Genomic DNA, 17,676 nt, shown 5'->3' with positions numbered 1-17,676 from the left:
CCCTGTGCATTTGTGTTACCCTGTGCATTTGTGTTACCCTGTGCATTTGTGTTACCCTGTGCATTTGTGTTACCCTGTGCATTTGTGTTACCCTATGCATTTATGTGACCCTGTGCATTTGTGTTACCCTGTGCATTTTTGTTACCCTGTGCATTTATGTTACCCTATGCAATTATGTTACCCTAAGCAATTATGTTACCCTGTGCATTTATGTTACCCTATGCATTTATGTTACCCTATGGAATTATGTTACCCTATATGCATTTGTGTTACCCTGTGCATTTATGTTACCCTATGCAATTATGTTACCCTGTGCATTTATGTTACCCTATGCAATTATGTTACCCTGTGCATTTATGTTACCCTATGCAATTATGTTACCCTGTGCATTTATGTTTTCCTGTGCATTTATGTTACCCTATGCAATTATGTTACCCTGTGCATTTATGTTACCCTGTGCAATTATGTTACCCTGTGCAATTATGTTACCCTGTGCATTTATGTTACCCTGTGCATTTATGTTACCCTATATGCATTTATGTTACCCTGTGCATTTATGTAACCCTATGCATTTATGTTACCCTGTGCATTTATGTTACCCTATATGCATTTATGTTACCCTGTGCATTCATGTTACTCTGTGCATTTATGTTACCCTGTGCATTTATGTTACCCTGTGCATTTATGTTACCCTGTGCATTTATGTTACCCTATATGCATTTATGTTACCCTGTGCATTTATGTTACCCTATATGCATTTATGTTACCCTGTGCATTCATGTTACTCTGTGCATTTATGTTACCCTGTGCATTTATGTTACCCTGTGCATTTATGTTACCCTATATGCATTTATGTTACCCTATGCATTTATGTTACCCTATATGCATTTATGTTACCCTATGCATTTATGTTACCCTATATGCATTTATGTTACCCTGTGCATTTATGTTACCCTATGCAATTATGTTACCCTATGCATTTATGTTACCCTGTGCATTTATGTTACCCTATGCAATTATGTTACCCTATGCATTTATGTTACCCTGTGCATTTATGTTACCCTATGCGTTTATGTTACCCTATGCATTTATGTTACCCTATGCATTTATGTAACCCTGTGCAATTATGTTACCCTATGCAATTATGTTACCCTATATGCATTTATGTTACCCTATGCATTTATGTTACCCCATATGCATTTATGTTACCCTATGCATTTATATTACCCTATGCATTTATGTTACCCTATATGCATTTATGTTACCCTGTGCAATTATGTTACCCTATGCAATTATGTTACCCTATATGCATTTATGTTACCCTATATGCATTTATGTTACCCTATGCATTTATGTTACCCTATGCATTTATGTTATCCTATGCATTTATGTTACCCTATATGCATTTATGTTACCCTATGCAATTATGTTACCCTATATGCATTTATGTTACCCTATGCATTTATGTTACCCTATATGCATTTATGTTACCCTGTGCAATTATGTTACCCTATGCATTTATGTTACCCTATATGCATTTATGTTACCCTATATGTATTTATGTTACCCTATGCATTTATGTTACCCTATATGCATTTATGTTACCCTATGCATTTATGTTACCCTATATGCATTTGTGTTACCCTATGCAATTATGTTACCCTATATGCATTTATGTTACCCTATGCAATTATGTTACCCTATATGCATTTATGTTACCCTTTATGCATTTATGTTACCATATTCAATTATGTTACCCTATGCATTTATGTTGCCCTATGCATTTATGTTACCCTATGCAATTATGTTTCCCTATGCAATTATGTTACCCTATAGGCATTTATGTTACCCTATGCATTTATGTTACCCTATATGCATTTATGTTACCCTATGCATTTATGTTACCCTATATGCATTTGTTACCCTATGCATTTATGTTACCCTATGCATTTATGTTACCCTATATGCATTTATGTTACCCTATGCATTTATGTTACCCTATATGCATTTATGTTACCCTGTGCAATTGTGTTACCCTATGCAATTATGTTACCCTATATGCATTTATGTTACCCTATGCATTTATGTTACCCTATGCAATTATGTTACCCTATGCAATTATGTTACCCTATATGCATTTAGGTTACCCTATGCATTTATGTTACCCTATATGCATTTATGTTACCCTATGCAATTATGTTACACTATGCAATTATGTTACCCTATATGCATTTATGTTACCCTATATCCATTTATGTTACCCTATGCATTTGTGTTACCCTATGCAGTTATGTTACCCTATATGCATTTATGTTACCCTATGCATTTATGTTACCCTATATGCATTTATGTTACCCTATGCATTTATGTTACCCTATATGCATTTATGTTACCCTATGCATTTATGTTACCCTATATGCATTTATGTTACCCTATGCATTTATGTTACCCTATGCAATAATGTTTCCCTATGCAATTATGTTTCCCTATGCATTTATGTTACCCTATTCATTTTATAATAGGCTGTTAATCTGTTGTTTTTGCTGTGTCATCTGCCATGTTAAGTGATTCAATAAGTGTTGTTATAGTGTCAGGGGTGTTACTGGTTCCCAAGTGTAACTGACAAAAGAGCATGCCACACAATGATACATTAAATGCATTTCTTTAAATCCTGATGTTACTATGTATGACCTTATATGCATTCGGGGGGAATACAAATGTATTAGTAATATAGAACAGTAGATTTATTATGGTGCTTGATGAGTAACCTATTGCAATTTTTTTTTTAGAATGACCCTGAAAAACAACGTCAAGTAAAGCCTTTCTTCGCAGTGCAGCGCTCACGTGCGTCCGGTAAGAGAAAGTCAAACGCGTTAGTTCGGTGGACACCGGTCGGAGCTCGCGCTGGCTCCTGTTGCCACAGCAACCACTGAGGAGAAATCCGTGCAGCCTCTGAAGCTGTAGCATTACCGCAATGAGGGGGATGTAGCAGTTGTGGTCGGACAGATGGGACCTCAAGATTGACTGTGACTCACCACAAAGCGATGAGAAAAAGAAAATGTGGCGGTAATGGACGATTGTTTTGTCAGACTTAGAGGGACGAAGCTGGAAACGACCGTTTTCGAGCCGCATTCAAGACCCGAGGGTGAGTGTCATTGGCGATAACTGCGGATTATAAACGCGAACAGCTCATTATATTAACTGTGATTCTATTCGTTAAATTATTCATTTGCATCAAATGTTTATATGCGTTTTCAACACATAATCACGTTTCCTTGCAACACATTCGATGGACATTTTTACGACGCCGCCGAACGCGACTTTTTTTTTCCAAAGGCAAACGAGAGGCAAATTTGTTTTAATAATTAATTACATTTATCCCAGCTGTCATTTAAATATTAAAACGACGTACGCGTTAGAAAAGCCATGTAAAAATCGTCAATGACAATGTAAAATCGTCAATAACAAAACACCACTTCATATATCGTTATTTATATGATTAGCTTGCTAAGTTACGTGTTTGTTTATTGCAAAAACCAGAGTTTACCAATATATGTAGGCTGTTGATATGTTGCTCTAATAAAATTCACCCGAAATGATAAATAAAAAAATACCTGTTGGACCAGCGATTATAGCAGCCTAATAAATATATTTGTATCAAAATGATGCAAATAGTTATATTTTGTAATATAACAGTCTATTATAACATCACTATTGTTGTATTTTGTAATATAACAATAGTAATTTCTTATTAGTTCGCTTGATATTATGAAACAGTATCTTACTTTTATGATTTTATAAACAGCTCATGTATTAAAGGTAATTTGTATAGGTTTGCCTTTTATCATTTATCCCTTGTCATTTATCATTAACCAACTGGCTCAATGACAAATGCACTGTATATCTCTCATATTTCAACTGATAGATAGCCCAATAAATATTTCCCCAAATTAATATGTACCCCAAAACAGTTCATGAATAAAACATTTAGGATATATGCCTATTTCTTTGATTACAGTATGCACAAGCCTGTTGACAAGTATTGCTTCAATGATTTGAATATTGAGTACATGATATCTAGCAGTATCAGACTCCTCACTAATGAACTGTGAATACAGTCATGAAGAGAACTAAGAGGGAGAGAGAGTCTTAGGATGTTATATAATGTCTTATGTGGAGGATGAATTGTAATTACATTGAATAAGCCTCTCGAACGTCATCATTAATAGAGTCTGCCACTTTGAAGAGTCAGTTGCAAGACACAAACATATTATTAAAAGTATAATATATGTTTAAAGAGCAACATAATTGTCTAAAAGGATTCAATTCTAGCTTTCACAAAGAACATGTAAGTGTGCTAAAGATAGAAACCATAATTATAGTTATTTATGGCAACAGTGTTCAGTCCTGGCAATGTTCCCGATGGCAAAATGGCATGTCTTAGCAAAACCCAATGGTCACTTGAGGATGGGTTGATCATTTACGACTTTTAGTTGATGACTTTCAAGCAGTGGCGGACATTACAAAATATATCTCTTCAAAAACGTGGGCGCACATGCCGATGAACCCCTTCGTCCAGGAGTAAAAAAGGGTCACTCTAAACTAGGCCACTGCATGGCTACCTGTGTGGGTTTTAAACCTGCGCTTGACTGAATAGAACGGCTAACTCGCATGTGAAATCTCCACTGAGCTGTCACACAAAATCAGGAACAGCTACAAAAGCTTTCTACATAGGCACAGTCCCAAAATGAAATGTTTCAAAAGATACCTTCTGGCTGGGGTCTATATCTGTAATGAAAAAAAATGGACAGATTTGCAGCTGTGTCTGTGGTTGCACAAAATATTTAAAAAAAAATCTCCTCACATGTTGAGCAGATCTGAAAATGTACTGACTTTTATAGCATGTTTATCTTTATCACAGTCTGACATCTTTCCGTTCAGTTGAAGGGTGTGTTATGTGCGGATGTCCAGATTGCCCCACTGGGTGCAATGAGTTGCTGTCAGTCTTTGCATAATTGAAATCATCAAAATGCATTGATATAAGAGACTTATTTACCTGTATTGTGCATCCAATACACAGCTCTGAAAAAAATTAAGAGACCACTGATTTCTCAATGTGAAGTGGTCTCTTAATTTTTTCCAGAGCTGTATTTATTTTTGCACAGAAAATCAATCGCAGGTGCATTGCTGTCATGATTCAATGTCCCAGTTTAAAGTTCAGATAAAAAACATACCTGTTTGAATAGCTTTTAATGATATGATTGATTGACGTGTAAGTTTGTGTTTTGTTTGCTTCATATTTTATATCTATGTATAGTATATACACGTATTTGTACGATGTCCTTGAGTGCCTTGAAAGGTTTTCAAAATCTTGCTCCACCTGTAAAACTCGTTCCATTTCGGCTGATATTAGATGGGTCAGATAACGATTGTCATTACTGTGGCCTTTCTAAAATCCTGCCAATTGTTAAAGGCACAATTTGGAAGATTTTTGGGATAAAAATATCCAAAAACCATTAGAGCAATGTTATATATTCTGTTAATTTGTGTACTTACATCATCCCAAATGTTTCCAAGAATGTTTAAATCCAGAGAAATAAGCAATTTTAACCAGGACACGGATCAATGACACCATACCTGTGTTACCCTCGAAACACCAAAGACGCTTTAATATATGATGTGTTTTATTAGACAGGTGAAGAACTCTTTGGATCATTAATTGACAGAAAACTAATTATTGTTATACAACTCAACACAGTTTTAGAATCTGGTTTTCTTAATTTACCTCGAGTACCATGTTTTACCACCTAATATTGATCTAGCTCACTGCAATGTGCAACAAGTGTCTTATCGGAGCAGTCGAGCGAATGCACTGAGTAGCACAAACAAATGTATCTGATATTATAAAACAACACTGCATTACCCCACATACGCATGAGTGGAAGAAGCGGAAGCCTCTCTGTGAAATCAAGGTATCACCTTTGTTTTGAATAAGCGACCTCTAATATCGACAAATTACATATTGTGGGTTTAACACTGGCTACAGAAAGGATAGAAAATAACAATAAAAAGGAAGACATGTAATCATTGATGCATGCAGAGAGGGCTGCAACAACTAATCTATCAAATTGATAATGAAAATAATCGATAATGATTCTCATTAATCAATTAGTGGGGTCTGCTCTCTGTAAGCAAATCTGCACTGAATAATGCATTTTTATGGACAAAATGTGCATCTAGAAATAGTGGAGTGGAAACAGAGTGAGCTGATGTAGGAAAGGTACATGATCCAAGGGCCCAGAACATGAGAAGTCTTTATTTTAAGCTTGCATTAGCGTTTAACATACCCTGCTGTCATGCTCTTGACCTGTGTGTGCATCTATGTCCCTAGCGCATTTTACAGGTTATGCACTGATCTATATGGAGGACTGTAGTTCTTCATCTGTAAATGCGACTAATTCACGTTAGTATTTCCATTTTGCATTAAAACGCGTTCTTACAGTCTGTTAAACCTTAATCTTTACTGAACGTGCAGCGAGCATGCGCGTCAAACAGACAGAACGCAATCGAGAGAGAGACCATTAATATTCAGCGCAAAACATTAATTCATCTAAAATATCTGCTGTTGGACGTTAACTTTGTGTTTCAAATTCAACATGTTATGACAGTAGTAACTGTAAAGGGATAACAGCGTGAATTTTAATATAAATGCAAGACGTTTCTACAGGATAAAGAAACGACAGTAACAGTGGAGAGAGAGAGAGAGAGAGAGAGAGAGAGAGAGAGAGATATTTTCCAGCAGAACATCCTCCCTGGTAGCTCTGAATCTGTGTTTTGGTTTTCTTAAATATAATTTTAATGTAGGGATTTACTTATGCTTAGTAACCTTTTTTTGTGCAAATAATGTATAGGCTACAGCACAGATACACCCTTACGGAAATTAACCATGGTTATATTAGATAGTAAAACCATGCTTTTGTCGTATTGATTGCGATTTGTATAACCACACACATACAATATAGTTAAACTATGGATTTGAAGCAAAACAATGGTTAATTTGTGGATACCACTGAATAACTACAATAGCCCTGCTATTTATTTATTAATATTATTTTGTTTTGTTCATTGTAAAACCATGGTTATTCACTATGTGTGTGTTCATAGCATTCAGCTGACACATTAGTTTGAAGGACAGCCCTACATGCAGCCTCCACGTCTCAGTCAAAAGCTTCCTCAAATGTCTTTCAGAAGGCTTCCTGGATTCCTTGGATAAAAGTCCAATCCTTTACTTTATGCTCGATAAATATCGTGTTATACTTGAAAATACATTACATTACATAGAGTTTGTGGATGCTATTTATGTTGATTCTACTTCTAGTACTGGTAGTCAATATTGTTGCTTTTTGTGTTGATGATTTTATAATTCTCCTAATTCTCAGTCCTTTGCCTGGAGATCTGTACCTTCCTGCAGAATTTAGTTACTAGGGCTGGGTGATATGGCTAAAAATTATCACACATCAGAAGATATCGATAATTATCACAATAAATGTAAAATCTTTCTTTTAATTTGAAATGCCTTGCGAAAGTATTCGGCCCCCTTGAACTTTGCGACCTTTAGCCACATTTCAGGCTTCAAACATAATGATATGAAACTAATTTTTTGTGAAGAATCAACAACAGGTGGGACACAATCATGAAGTGGAATGAAATTTATTGGATATTTCAAACTTTTTTAACAAATCAAAAACGGAAAAATTGGGCGTGCAAAATTATTTGGCCCCCTTAAGTTAATACTTTGTAGCGCCACCTTTAGCTGCGATTACAGCTGTAAGTCGCTTGGGTTATGTCTCTATCAGTTTTGCACTTTGAGATACTGACATTTTTGCCCATTCCTCCTTGCAGAACAGCTCCAGCTCAGTGAGGTTGGATGGAGAGCGTTTGTGAACAGCAGTTTTCAGTTCTTTCCACAGATTCTCGATTGGATTCAGGTCTGGACTTTGACTTGGCCATTCTAACACCAGGATATGTTTATTTTTGAACCATTCCGTTGTAGATTTTGCTTTATGTTTTGGATCATTGTCTTGTTGGAAGACAAATCTCCGTCCCAGTCTCAGGTCTTTTGCAGACTCCATCAGGTTTTCTTACATGGTCCTGTATTTGGCTCATCCATCTTCCCATCAATTTTAACCATCTTCCCTGTCCCTGCTGTAGAAAAGCAGGCCCACACCATGATGCTGCCACCACCATGTTTGACAGTGGGGATGGTGTGTGTTCAGGGTGATGAGCTGTGTTGCTTTTACGCCAAACAACGTTTTGCATTGTTGCCAAAAAGTTCAATTTTGGTTTCATCTGACCAGAGCACCTTCTTCCACATGTTTGGTGTGTCTCCCAGGTGGCTTGTGGCAAACTTTAAACAACACTTTTTATGGATATCTTTAAGAAATGGCTTTCATCTTGCCACTCTTCCATAAAAGCCAGATTTGTGCAGTATACGACTGATTGTTGTCCTTTGGACAGAGTCTCCCACCTCAGCTGTAGATCTCTGCAGTTCCTCCAGAGTGATCATGGGCCTCTTGGCTGATCTCTGATCAGTCTTCTCCTTGTATGAGATGAAAGTTTAGAGGGACGGCCAGGTCTTGGTAGATTTGCAGTGGTCTGATAACTCCTTCCATTTTAATATTATCGCTTGCACAGTGCTCCTTGGGATGTTTAAAGCTTGGGAAATCTTTTTGTATCCAAATCTGGCTTTAAACTTCTCCACAACAGTATCTCGGACCTGCCTGGTGTGTTCCTTGTTCTTCATGATACACTCTGCGCTTTATGATGACGCTCTGATGCCTCACTGAACTTCTGGAGAGAGTTTGCTGCACTGAAAGTAAAGGGGCCGAATAATTTTGCACGCCCAATTTTTCATTTTTTGATTTGTTAAAAAAGTTTCTTAAATTTCATTCCACCTCATGATTGTGTCCCACTTGTTGTTGATTCTTCACAAAAAAAATTACTGTTTTATATCTTTACGTTTGAAGCCTGAAATGTGGCAAAAGGTCGCAAAGTTCAAGAGGGCCGAATACTTTCCCAAGGCATTGTATCTTATTAGAAAAATACATTTCTTAGTTTCTGCATGTCCTAGAAGGTGATATTGTTTCAAGTCATGAAGCAAGTTTGTGACGTATATTTTCAGCAAAGTTTACAGTGCAGGGTGCAATATTAATAACATGTTTTATCTCTTAGAAATGCACATTTGACAGTATAGCTTGAGTTACGATGCATATGTAAATTTTTAACAAAAGCAGTAACATCTGTAAAAATGGTAACAACCTAATTTTTATATGGTAACATTTAAATGTTCTGACTGTTAAAATTAACCATTGGTCTTCCATCGTATCATATTTGGATTATGATAACCATGGTTACAATCATGCATATAGGGTTAGGCATATAGCTCATCACTACCCAGACTAAAATGCATGTTTGAGCTGTTTTAACTGAAAGAAACTTGCACTGACATTTTAAAATGTCAGTGCTATTGATTTGTCTCAGGATGTACATCAGTAATGTTTTTTCTAAGGCATGTTTATAACAACTACTTAAATATCCTAATTGAACTAAGGCCTAATCCTGGCTTAATCTAAAGCCTGTTTGTGAAACCGAAACCAGGCCTTTATATGTCTACATTAATAATATACTAAAACTCAATACGGCGAATATCCCAGATCTCTGCCACAACACCATGGTGCAGTTAATGATGGCGATTTGAGATTGTAAAGCCTCAAGCCTCTCAGTGTTCTCAGTAATTGAAATCACAGAGATATTTGTGTTCTTTGCTGAATTCAAAAGCGCTTCACTGGATCTCGCAGCGCTGTTTAGTGGTCACGTGACCGAGATAGATCAGCGAGTGAACGCATCGGCTGTAGTAAGCTGCACTGCCGTTTGAACTTTGAGTCGAGCTGATAAATGGATTGTGTAAGTAGGATAAGTAGTTCCTAATAACTCTCATAACTCTTATCGTTTTGAGTAAAAAATATATTGCGAAAATTTATTATAGCCCTTTTGAGGCTAATTCACACTGCATAGACAAACGCCATTGGATTTAAAATTATGAAAAATAACACACACTGCCCCAACACACACCGATGAACTCGAGCACCAACGGAAAAACATGAGATATTCTCCATTTATATTAACCAATAAAAATAAAACTTAGCGTTCAGATATGACTTTCTTCTAGTTTTATCGTTAATTTGAGGCAGTTTCTATGGAGTTACATGTTGAGAGCACATTATTGTAACGCAAGAGTGCATCCACGTAACAAATCTCTCTGCTCGTAGGCGGATCGTTTTCACTTTAGCTTTTCTCAATATTTCAATTTTTTTGTACCCTCAGATTCCAGATTTTCAGATGTTGTATCTTGGCCCAATATTGTCCATTCCTAACAAACAATACATCAATGGAGCGTATTTATTCAGCTATATACCTATGTATAAACCTCAATAAAAAAAAAAATTGACCCTTATTACTGGTTTTGTGGTCCAGGGTCACATATGGCTCTGCTCTCGTTTAGATTTTATGCATGCACGCACAAACTTTGTCCAATGTGCACTTGTGAATATCTTGCTCTCTCTCTCTAGAACTGTCTTCTGATTTGTTAAGAAATCTACCATTTTCACTACAAGGATAATTTACTAATCACACAGTCTTTGCAAGAGACTTACATCATATCATGGTCATGGTAACGGTTCGTGTCAAGGTCAGAGTTTGTTATTGTTTGTTGGAAAATCATACCATACAGCTCAAACCTTCCACGATCCAACAGATGCCGATTGAACATGTTCAGTCAGGTTAAAAACAGACGCATTTTTTTATGAGTAACACACTGATCCAACAAACAGAATTGTTTGTTGGCGTTTGTTTGTGCGGTGTGAATTACACATCCAATGTGCATTTTGTTGCACTTGTGCAAAAAGGCTTCCTGACTGTATTGGTCAGGAACTGAAAAGAGATGCTGCGTTCACAGCATGCCGTAAATACCGTAAATTAGAGATGATAACATGTGCCGTCCACATTTTTTTTTTCCTGAGAATTATATGCTTCAATGGAAACGTCTTGAACTCTAGAAAATTCCCAGTTTACAAGTTTTAATTACAAGGTCAATGATGTGAATGCACATAGAAAGAAACATGACATCCATTTTATTCTGGCTTAATTGCAAATCACATCATAATTATTATTTGATTTATGTAAATAGGAATGTCCCAGGAACAATTTGGTGGGAATGAGGATGGTCAGTTATCGAAAGGTCAGGGTGCTTCAACATTAGTTAAACATTCATGGCTTACTCAAAGTAAATGTTAATGCATCTGAAAAGAAGAAACATATGTAGCCATGTAGTTACAGCCTTTTATTGTTTTCCATTAAATAGGCTTTATCCTGATATCTTAACTGAACTACTTCAGTCATCTTTGGTTTGTCAACATTGGTGGTCAGTCTGGAATCACCAGTTTGACTGATCAGTGATCCTTAACATGCTCTAAATCCAGAGCTTCATTACAATCACTTTTTTATCTCATTTAAACTAAACATGAAGTTGTAATATACTCTACAGATTGCACTTAATCAAAATAGCTGAAAAAAGAGGTTTAAATGTTCAAACTAACATTTAAAATAAGAAGTGTTTTCAGAAGGGCGGCATGCTCCTCCAAAGGCTGACGTAAACACTGGAGCCGGCAGGTGAGCTGGTATTATTTATGTAACCCACAGCACCAGGACACAGATGGTGTTTTCCTGTGAACACCCCTTGCATCTTTATTTCCGCTTCTCACACAAACACATAGCCTACACACAGACGCAATCGTCTCCTGCGGTTACTGGCACTACAGGTCACCAAAGCAAGATGACAAACACCAACTGATACTGTTCATCATTTTCACTATTCAAATTAAGTTATTTTAGAAACATGACACTCGGACATCCTGAAGACGATAATTTAAACTGATAGAAATTGATTTTTCATTACAGACCGGATTGAGAGTTCATAAGTAAATCTCACAAAATATGTCAATTTCACCCCAAAAACTAATAATAAAAAAAGTTTTACATTTTGCATAAAGATAATTAAGCCTATTTTATGACTTTTCATGACAATTAAGCACATTTTTAAAAAAAAATATTTCTATCACTTGAGTCATATATTTTAGTAATAACCTTGCTTATTAATGGTCATTTTAATTACTCTAGCACAGTAATTTTTATTTAAATAAATATGAAGGCAATACAACAAAATACCCGGCCCCAAAAAAGTTGCTGTTTGGATTTACACAGGCAAATGCTTAGTAGTTTATGATTGGATCTGAGGGAAATAAATGTGGTGATGTTATTTACATCAAGATGTGCATACATTTTTGGTCAAGATCTTTATTGGCAATGCAAGAATCCAGCACTCTGTAAAGTCTCCTCCAGCACATCCCAAAGACCTTGAATGAATTTAAGGTCTGGACTCAGAGGTGCTAATTCATGTGTTAAAATGATCCTTCCTGCTCCCTTCACAACCATTCTTTCACAATTTTTAATCTTGATATTATCATCCTGGAATATGGCCATGATACATCTACCGGCATGGTTGTTTAATTAAGAAATATATAAATAGTTTAATCATAGTACTTTAGAATTAACACAGAACATGTTTATCAAATACTTCAAAAACACTAAATCCCAGCGTCAGCCTATTTAGAAATACCGGTTCGTTGACAGAATCCGCTAAACGGCACTTCGCTTTGTCTGCAAAATCCACAGAAACCAATCAGAAGACAGAAATCAAATCATATTTGATGCAACTCTGCCGTCATTATGTTAAGCCCGCCCACCGACTCTATAAAAAATGTGATTGGCCTGACCAGAGTTTGGTTTTTACAGTTCAGAAGTGTATTGAGAGTTGCTAGACGATTAGATTTGCTGTCGCTAGGGTGCGTCTGGATTTCTAGGCTAGGTGTGCATATGAGCCACCATTCAATTGTCTCACTGTTTTTATCATGTTTCGCCCATCATTACAATGACAATGACAGTATTTCAGCAAGTAATCACAACTGTATTTCTTGTGCTTCTGTAAAACTGACAGAATCAGACGTGGCATGCTCTTGCTCCCCCTACTGTGTGGATCAGTTTCCTCATTGTTACATTTTTCATCAGTTTTCATCATTTGCAATGTTTCCAGTTGAATCTGCAGTGATTTTGCAACTGTTAAAGGGTTAGTTCACCCCAAAAATGAAAATTCTGCCATTGACGCTCATGTTGTTCCAAACCCATAAGAGATTGGCACAGATGAGAAGAGAGTGTTAAATAAAGTCGTTATTTTGCGCAGGAAAAGTATTTTCGTCACTTCGTAAAATGTAGGTTGAGCTTTTCCGGTTTTGCCATGTAGTGGAAAGTGAGTGATGTCAGTGCCCCGACCTAAATTTCACAATTTCTTACCAACACTATATTTGGGGCTTGTTCGGTTTTTCTTTTCTTGCTACTTTTGGGTCTAGGTTAACGTTGCTTGTTCCTAATGAGTAAAGGCGCACAAACCGGTGGTAAAAATAACCCTCAAACCAAGGCACATAATCCTGGGCAGGAAAGTGGCAAGATGATGGAAGACGTTGCAAGCCCGCTAACAAATGACAGACTTGTGAGCGAACCTGATAAACTAAGGAGAAGCATTACTAGTGAACGCACCGCGCTGCTAAATTCGTCGTTGGAGTTCATTCACTCGTCCATTGCTTCCAATGGATAAAATGTAGGTTGAACCACCAATGTAGGTTGAACCATGAGTCACATGGACTATTTTAACAATGTCTTTACTACCTTCCTGGGCATTGAAAGTGTCAATTAAATAGCGGTCTATGGAGGAGTCAGAGAGCGCTTGGATTTAAAAAAAATTGCGTTTTGAAGAGGAACGAAGGTCTTACGGGTTTGGAACGTCACACATTTAAATTTTTGGGTAAACTACCCCTTTAACAATGTCTTGTTGTCCAAATGGGTGGACTTAAAGGTTTTTGCAGCAAAATAAAGTTAAATTTGAATAATAAAAATTAATTGAAATAAGTGATTTTTTTTTAAATAAGCATTTAAATAACTGACTAATAACCTTTTCATTCCAATTAAAGTGAAATGACTGAAGCCCGTTTAAAAAAAAAAGCTCAATTAAAAGAAAACATCAGATGGTTTTTGCTTCACTTCATATATAAAATGTCGTTATTATAAATGTCTTGATGGTTTCGCAAGACATGTTCCATAAACGGAAGCATTAACTAATTTAGCCAGATGCATATGCTTGCCATTTCAGGCGGCACACACTCCATCTTGCCAATGTTTTTTAAAGCCAAGATAAGTGCAGATTCAGCTCCTGAAGTTCAGCATCACACAAATTGCATTTAAAAATAGCACATTATTAATCTGAATAAGAACCTTTATTTACAAGCCACTTGAAAACAGCAGCCATGATGACCTAAGTATAACATATTCCACTGCAAAGGCATTGATTTCTCAGCTAAATGTAGATGTGCCCTTAGCATGTATTGACTTGCTGCCGATTTAATGGCAAATAAATTCTGTGTGACGGTAGCATTCTTTTAACCTTCGCTCTTCTCACTTCATCTTGGATGCCATTTTTGACCCACTGGCTTTTATTCAACAGACTGTCCGCTGCCATTTATCTGACCTAGCTGAAGAACCCTCAGAGACAAGCTGCCATATAATGTCAAAGTCATAATTTCAGTGGATCTCTGCGTCCTCGACTGTTGGACATGAGTGTGTGCGAGTGTGTGACAGTCCTTATCACAGTCATCAAGGTTGGGGGGTGTGTGTGTGTGTGTGGGGGGGGGCTGTATCCTCTAGCGCCGCACGCATACTATTTATAGACTGGCTTCAAATTCTAACAACCTGCGCTTTGAGACATGGAAAGAGAGATGCAGAAAAAAAACAATGAAATGTTTCGTTCTGGGAAATTAAATTTGCATGTTCGCCACGCTCTTGTTATGTTAACATCCACTTGCATCACTTGTTTGCCTCTCAGTGTCAGATCGGAGTGAGTCACATCCACAGGGAATCAGGAAATACAGGAGCTAATTACATATATAATCAACTTTATATGTCAGCCTTCACTTGTATTGTTCAACACACCTATGCTAGGCGAGCACATATGAGCATCTCCTTTAATTATTAAAATATCTACATTTTTTGCCAGTTACAAAGATGTAACCAAATATTAGGGGTAAAAGTTTAAAGAATTTGTCATTTAAAAACCATGATCACTGATCGGCCATAAATCTGAATACTGTGAGGGACAACTGTTTTTGGAGGTCAGTGTGCATGCATGCTTTCTATCACACACACACACACACGCCCACCCCTATGTTGACACTTCCATATGCCTGATAGAAAGGGCTTGACATGTATATAAAGGGTTTTTAGAAGTGCTGGCTCAATGACATGACAAGGGTTTCACCAAAGGTAAGTCTAGATATCAAGCTATTCCCTCGTGCTCTTTATATCTGCTGCAAAGTGTTAACATCAGTTGCATTCTTATTGCATTTAGATAATACCTCTGTCTTTTCTCTCTTTTTTGCAGAATGAACAAAGATCTTCGAGAACTCCAATAGTTGAAGGTCATAATCAAATGTAGCCATTACTGAAAGAAAATATCAGTTTTCAGGATGATTCTGCTGACTTTATCTGATTCTGTGATTCTTCCACCTCATTCCAGAATCAACTATGGATAAGAACTCAAAACCATGCTCTTTGCCCAGACTCTGATTTCACAGGAATTGGCAGACGCTTGACAGCCCTGATATGGAATATTTTTTGGACCTCTCTGGTGTCAACTATATTTATTTCTTTGTCTCTTTGGTTTTGTCTTTCTCTATATAATGCTGGAAAAACCCAAGTAAGTTTCTGAATTGCATGCAAACAGTGAATGAAGATAATCATTTAGCATGCACGGAATTTCTGTATTGTATTTTTAGGATAATTTGCTATTCACAGATGTATCATGGTGTCATATCATGGACATATGTTAAGCTTTTCTGTTAGGACTCGGTTCTAATCAGTATTATGCGCTGAAAACACTAAGCAATTCTTTTGGGTGAAAAACAAACACAAAGCAAAAAACTAAAACCACAAGGGCTACCAAGGACAGTGCTCAGGTGCTGCTCCTAGAGCGTACTAAAATCTGCTTAATTTGAACATTCGCACCTGCTTCCTCTCGGCTGTTGCCGCACTTCATCTCTCAGGATGAGCCAGAAGTCCGACTCAGAGACTGAGGGCTCCCAGGCGCCTGTGATTTACACAGTAGAGGAACTGGAGTGCAAGATCTGCTACAATCGCTTTGACACCCGGGCCCGCAAGCCCAAGGTGTTGAGCTGCCTGCACCGCGTCTGTGCCAAATGTCTCAAGAAGATGGTGGAGCTGGACTCGTCTCCGAGCATCATCAGCTGCCCCTTCTGTCGCCACGAGACTCACGTCCCTGATGAGGAAATCTGGCTTCTTCAAGATGACAGCAACATTCTGGCTATTCTGAGTTACCAGGACCGGGCTCGTAAGAGCGGTACCGCATCCAACGGTGAGGTTCTTTTGACGCCCAACAGCCTGAGTGGAGGAGAGCAGGCCCACAGCTCCTCCGATTGCCTCGTCATCACAATCATGGAAGTCCCTGGAGAGTCGCATTCCTCGGACTCAATGAGCATGCTGAACATGGTGCGCTTGTATCGGCCAGCCAGCCTGGACTCCTTACCTTGTCACCTGCCGGTGCAAAAGTGCCGGGCGTGGACGTCCCGTTCAGTTCCCCGCTTTCTGATGGGTTTCCTCTGCCTGGTCTACTTTAGCTCGCTGCCACTGGGGATCTACTTGCTGATGATCCAGCAGCTCACGATGGGCGTAATTCTGGTCAGCCTGGTCCCATCCACCCTGGTCCTTTGCGTATTCTATGGCTTCTGCCAATGTCTGTGCCATGAGATCATGGAGGCCATCGCCACATAACACCCCACGGTCCTTGGGCTGATTCTAGCAAGACCTGTAAAAGAACAAAAGCCAAATGACTGATGCATATCTGCTAATCCCACACACCCCATTTTTCCCGTCACACCAGATTATACCAGCATCTACCAGTGAACTCCTTGTAAATGACCTCACATTGTATGCAGGGTGCATAGTAAACTTGACTTAAGCAGTTAAAGCTTGATTACCAATGCAAGCTTTAGGTATTGATTTCAGGCTGCTTCAGAACGCTGTGGTTTTGTACCGCGTCTAGCTCACCCAATGGGTCTTCAACAACTGTGATATAAATAACACGCAACAGAGAATGAAGTCCTTCCACACTTTAATATGAAAACCACAGGATGTGTTCAATAATACTAGATAAATTTGTTCATTTTCTGTTATCTTACGAATATCTGTGGTATAATTTCAATCATTGTCTCAATGTTCTCGTTGAAGTTCCTAGTTGCCTTTGTAAGGCATGTCAATGGCCAAGCTGTAATGTACATGTAAAATAAGTGAATTTGTGTTTGTCATTGCTATGAGAATGGACAAATACTTTAAAGTCACCTATTAGATATTCAATAAAGATTCTTCCATATCTAACACAATAGTAGATTTAACTTTCCATACTTGAAGACTGCTAGATTATAGTTCTGGACTAAGCGTTTG

General features: G+C 37.7%; 1 protein-coding gene across 1 annotated transcript; it reads left to right on the top strand.

Moving 5' to 3' along the window:
• The first annotated feature begins 2,853 nt into the window (after positions 1-2,853).
• LOC137093842 (E3 ubiquitin-protein ligase RNF182) lies at positions 2,854-17,615 on the top strand. The gene is made up of 3 exons (XM_067458797.1): positions 2,854-3,145; positions 15,602-15,638; positions 15,737-17,615. The coding sequence occupies exon 3, from the start codon at positions 16,264-16,266 to the stop codon at positions 17,005-17,007; it is 744 nt and encodes a 247-aa protein (XP_067314898.1). The 5' UTR covers positions 2,854-3,145; positions 15,602-15,638; positions 15,737-16,263; the 3' UTR covers positions 17,008-17,615.
• Positions 17,616-17,676: the final 61 nt, after the last annotated feature.

The sequence above is a fragment of the Pseudorasbora parva genome, chromosome 12 (genome assembly GCF_024679245.1).
Source record: "Pseudorasbora parva isolate DD20220531a chromosome 12, ASM2467924v1, whole genome shotgun sequence".
Lineage (NCBI taxonomy): Eukaryota > Metazoa > Chordata > Actinopteri > Cypriniformes > Gobionidae > Pseudorasbora > Pseudorasbora parva.
The sequence above is the reverse complement of the archived record's forward strand: the minus strand, read 5'-3'. Positions and strand labels throughout refer to the sequence as shown.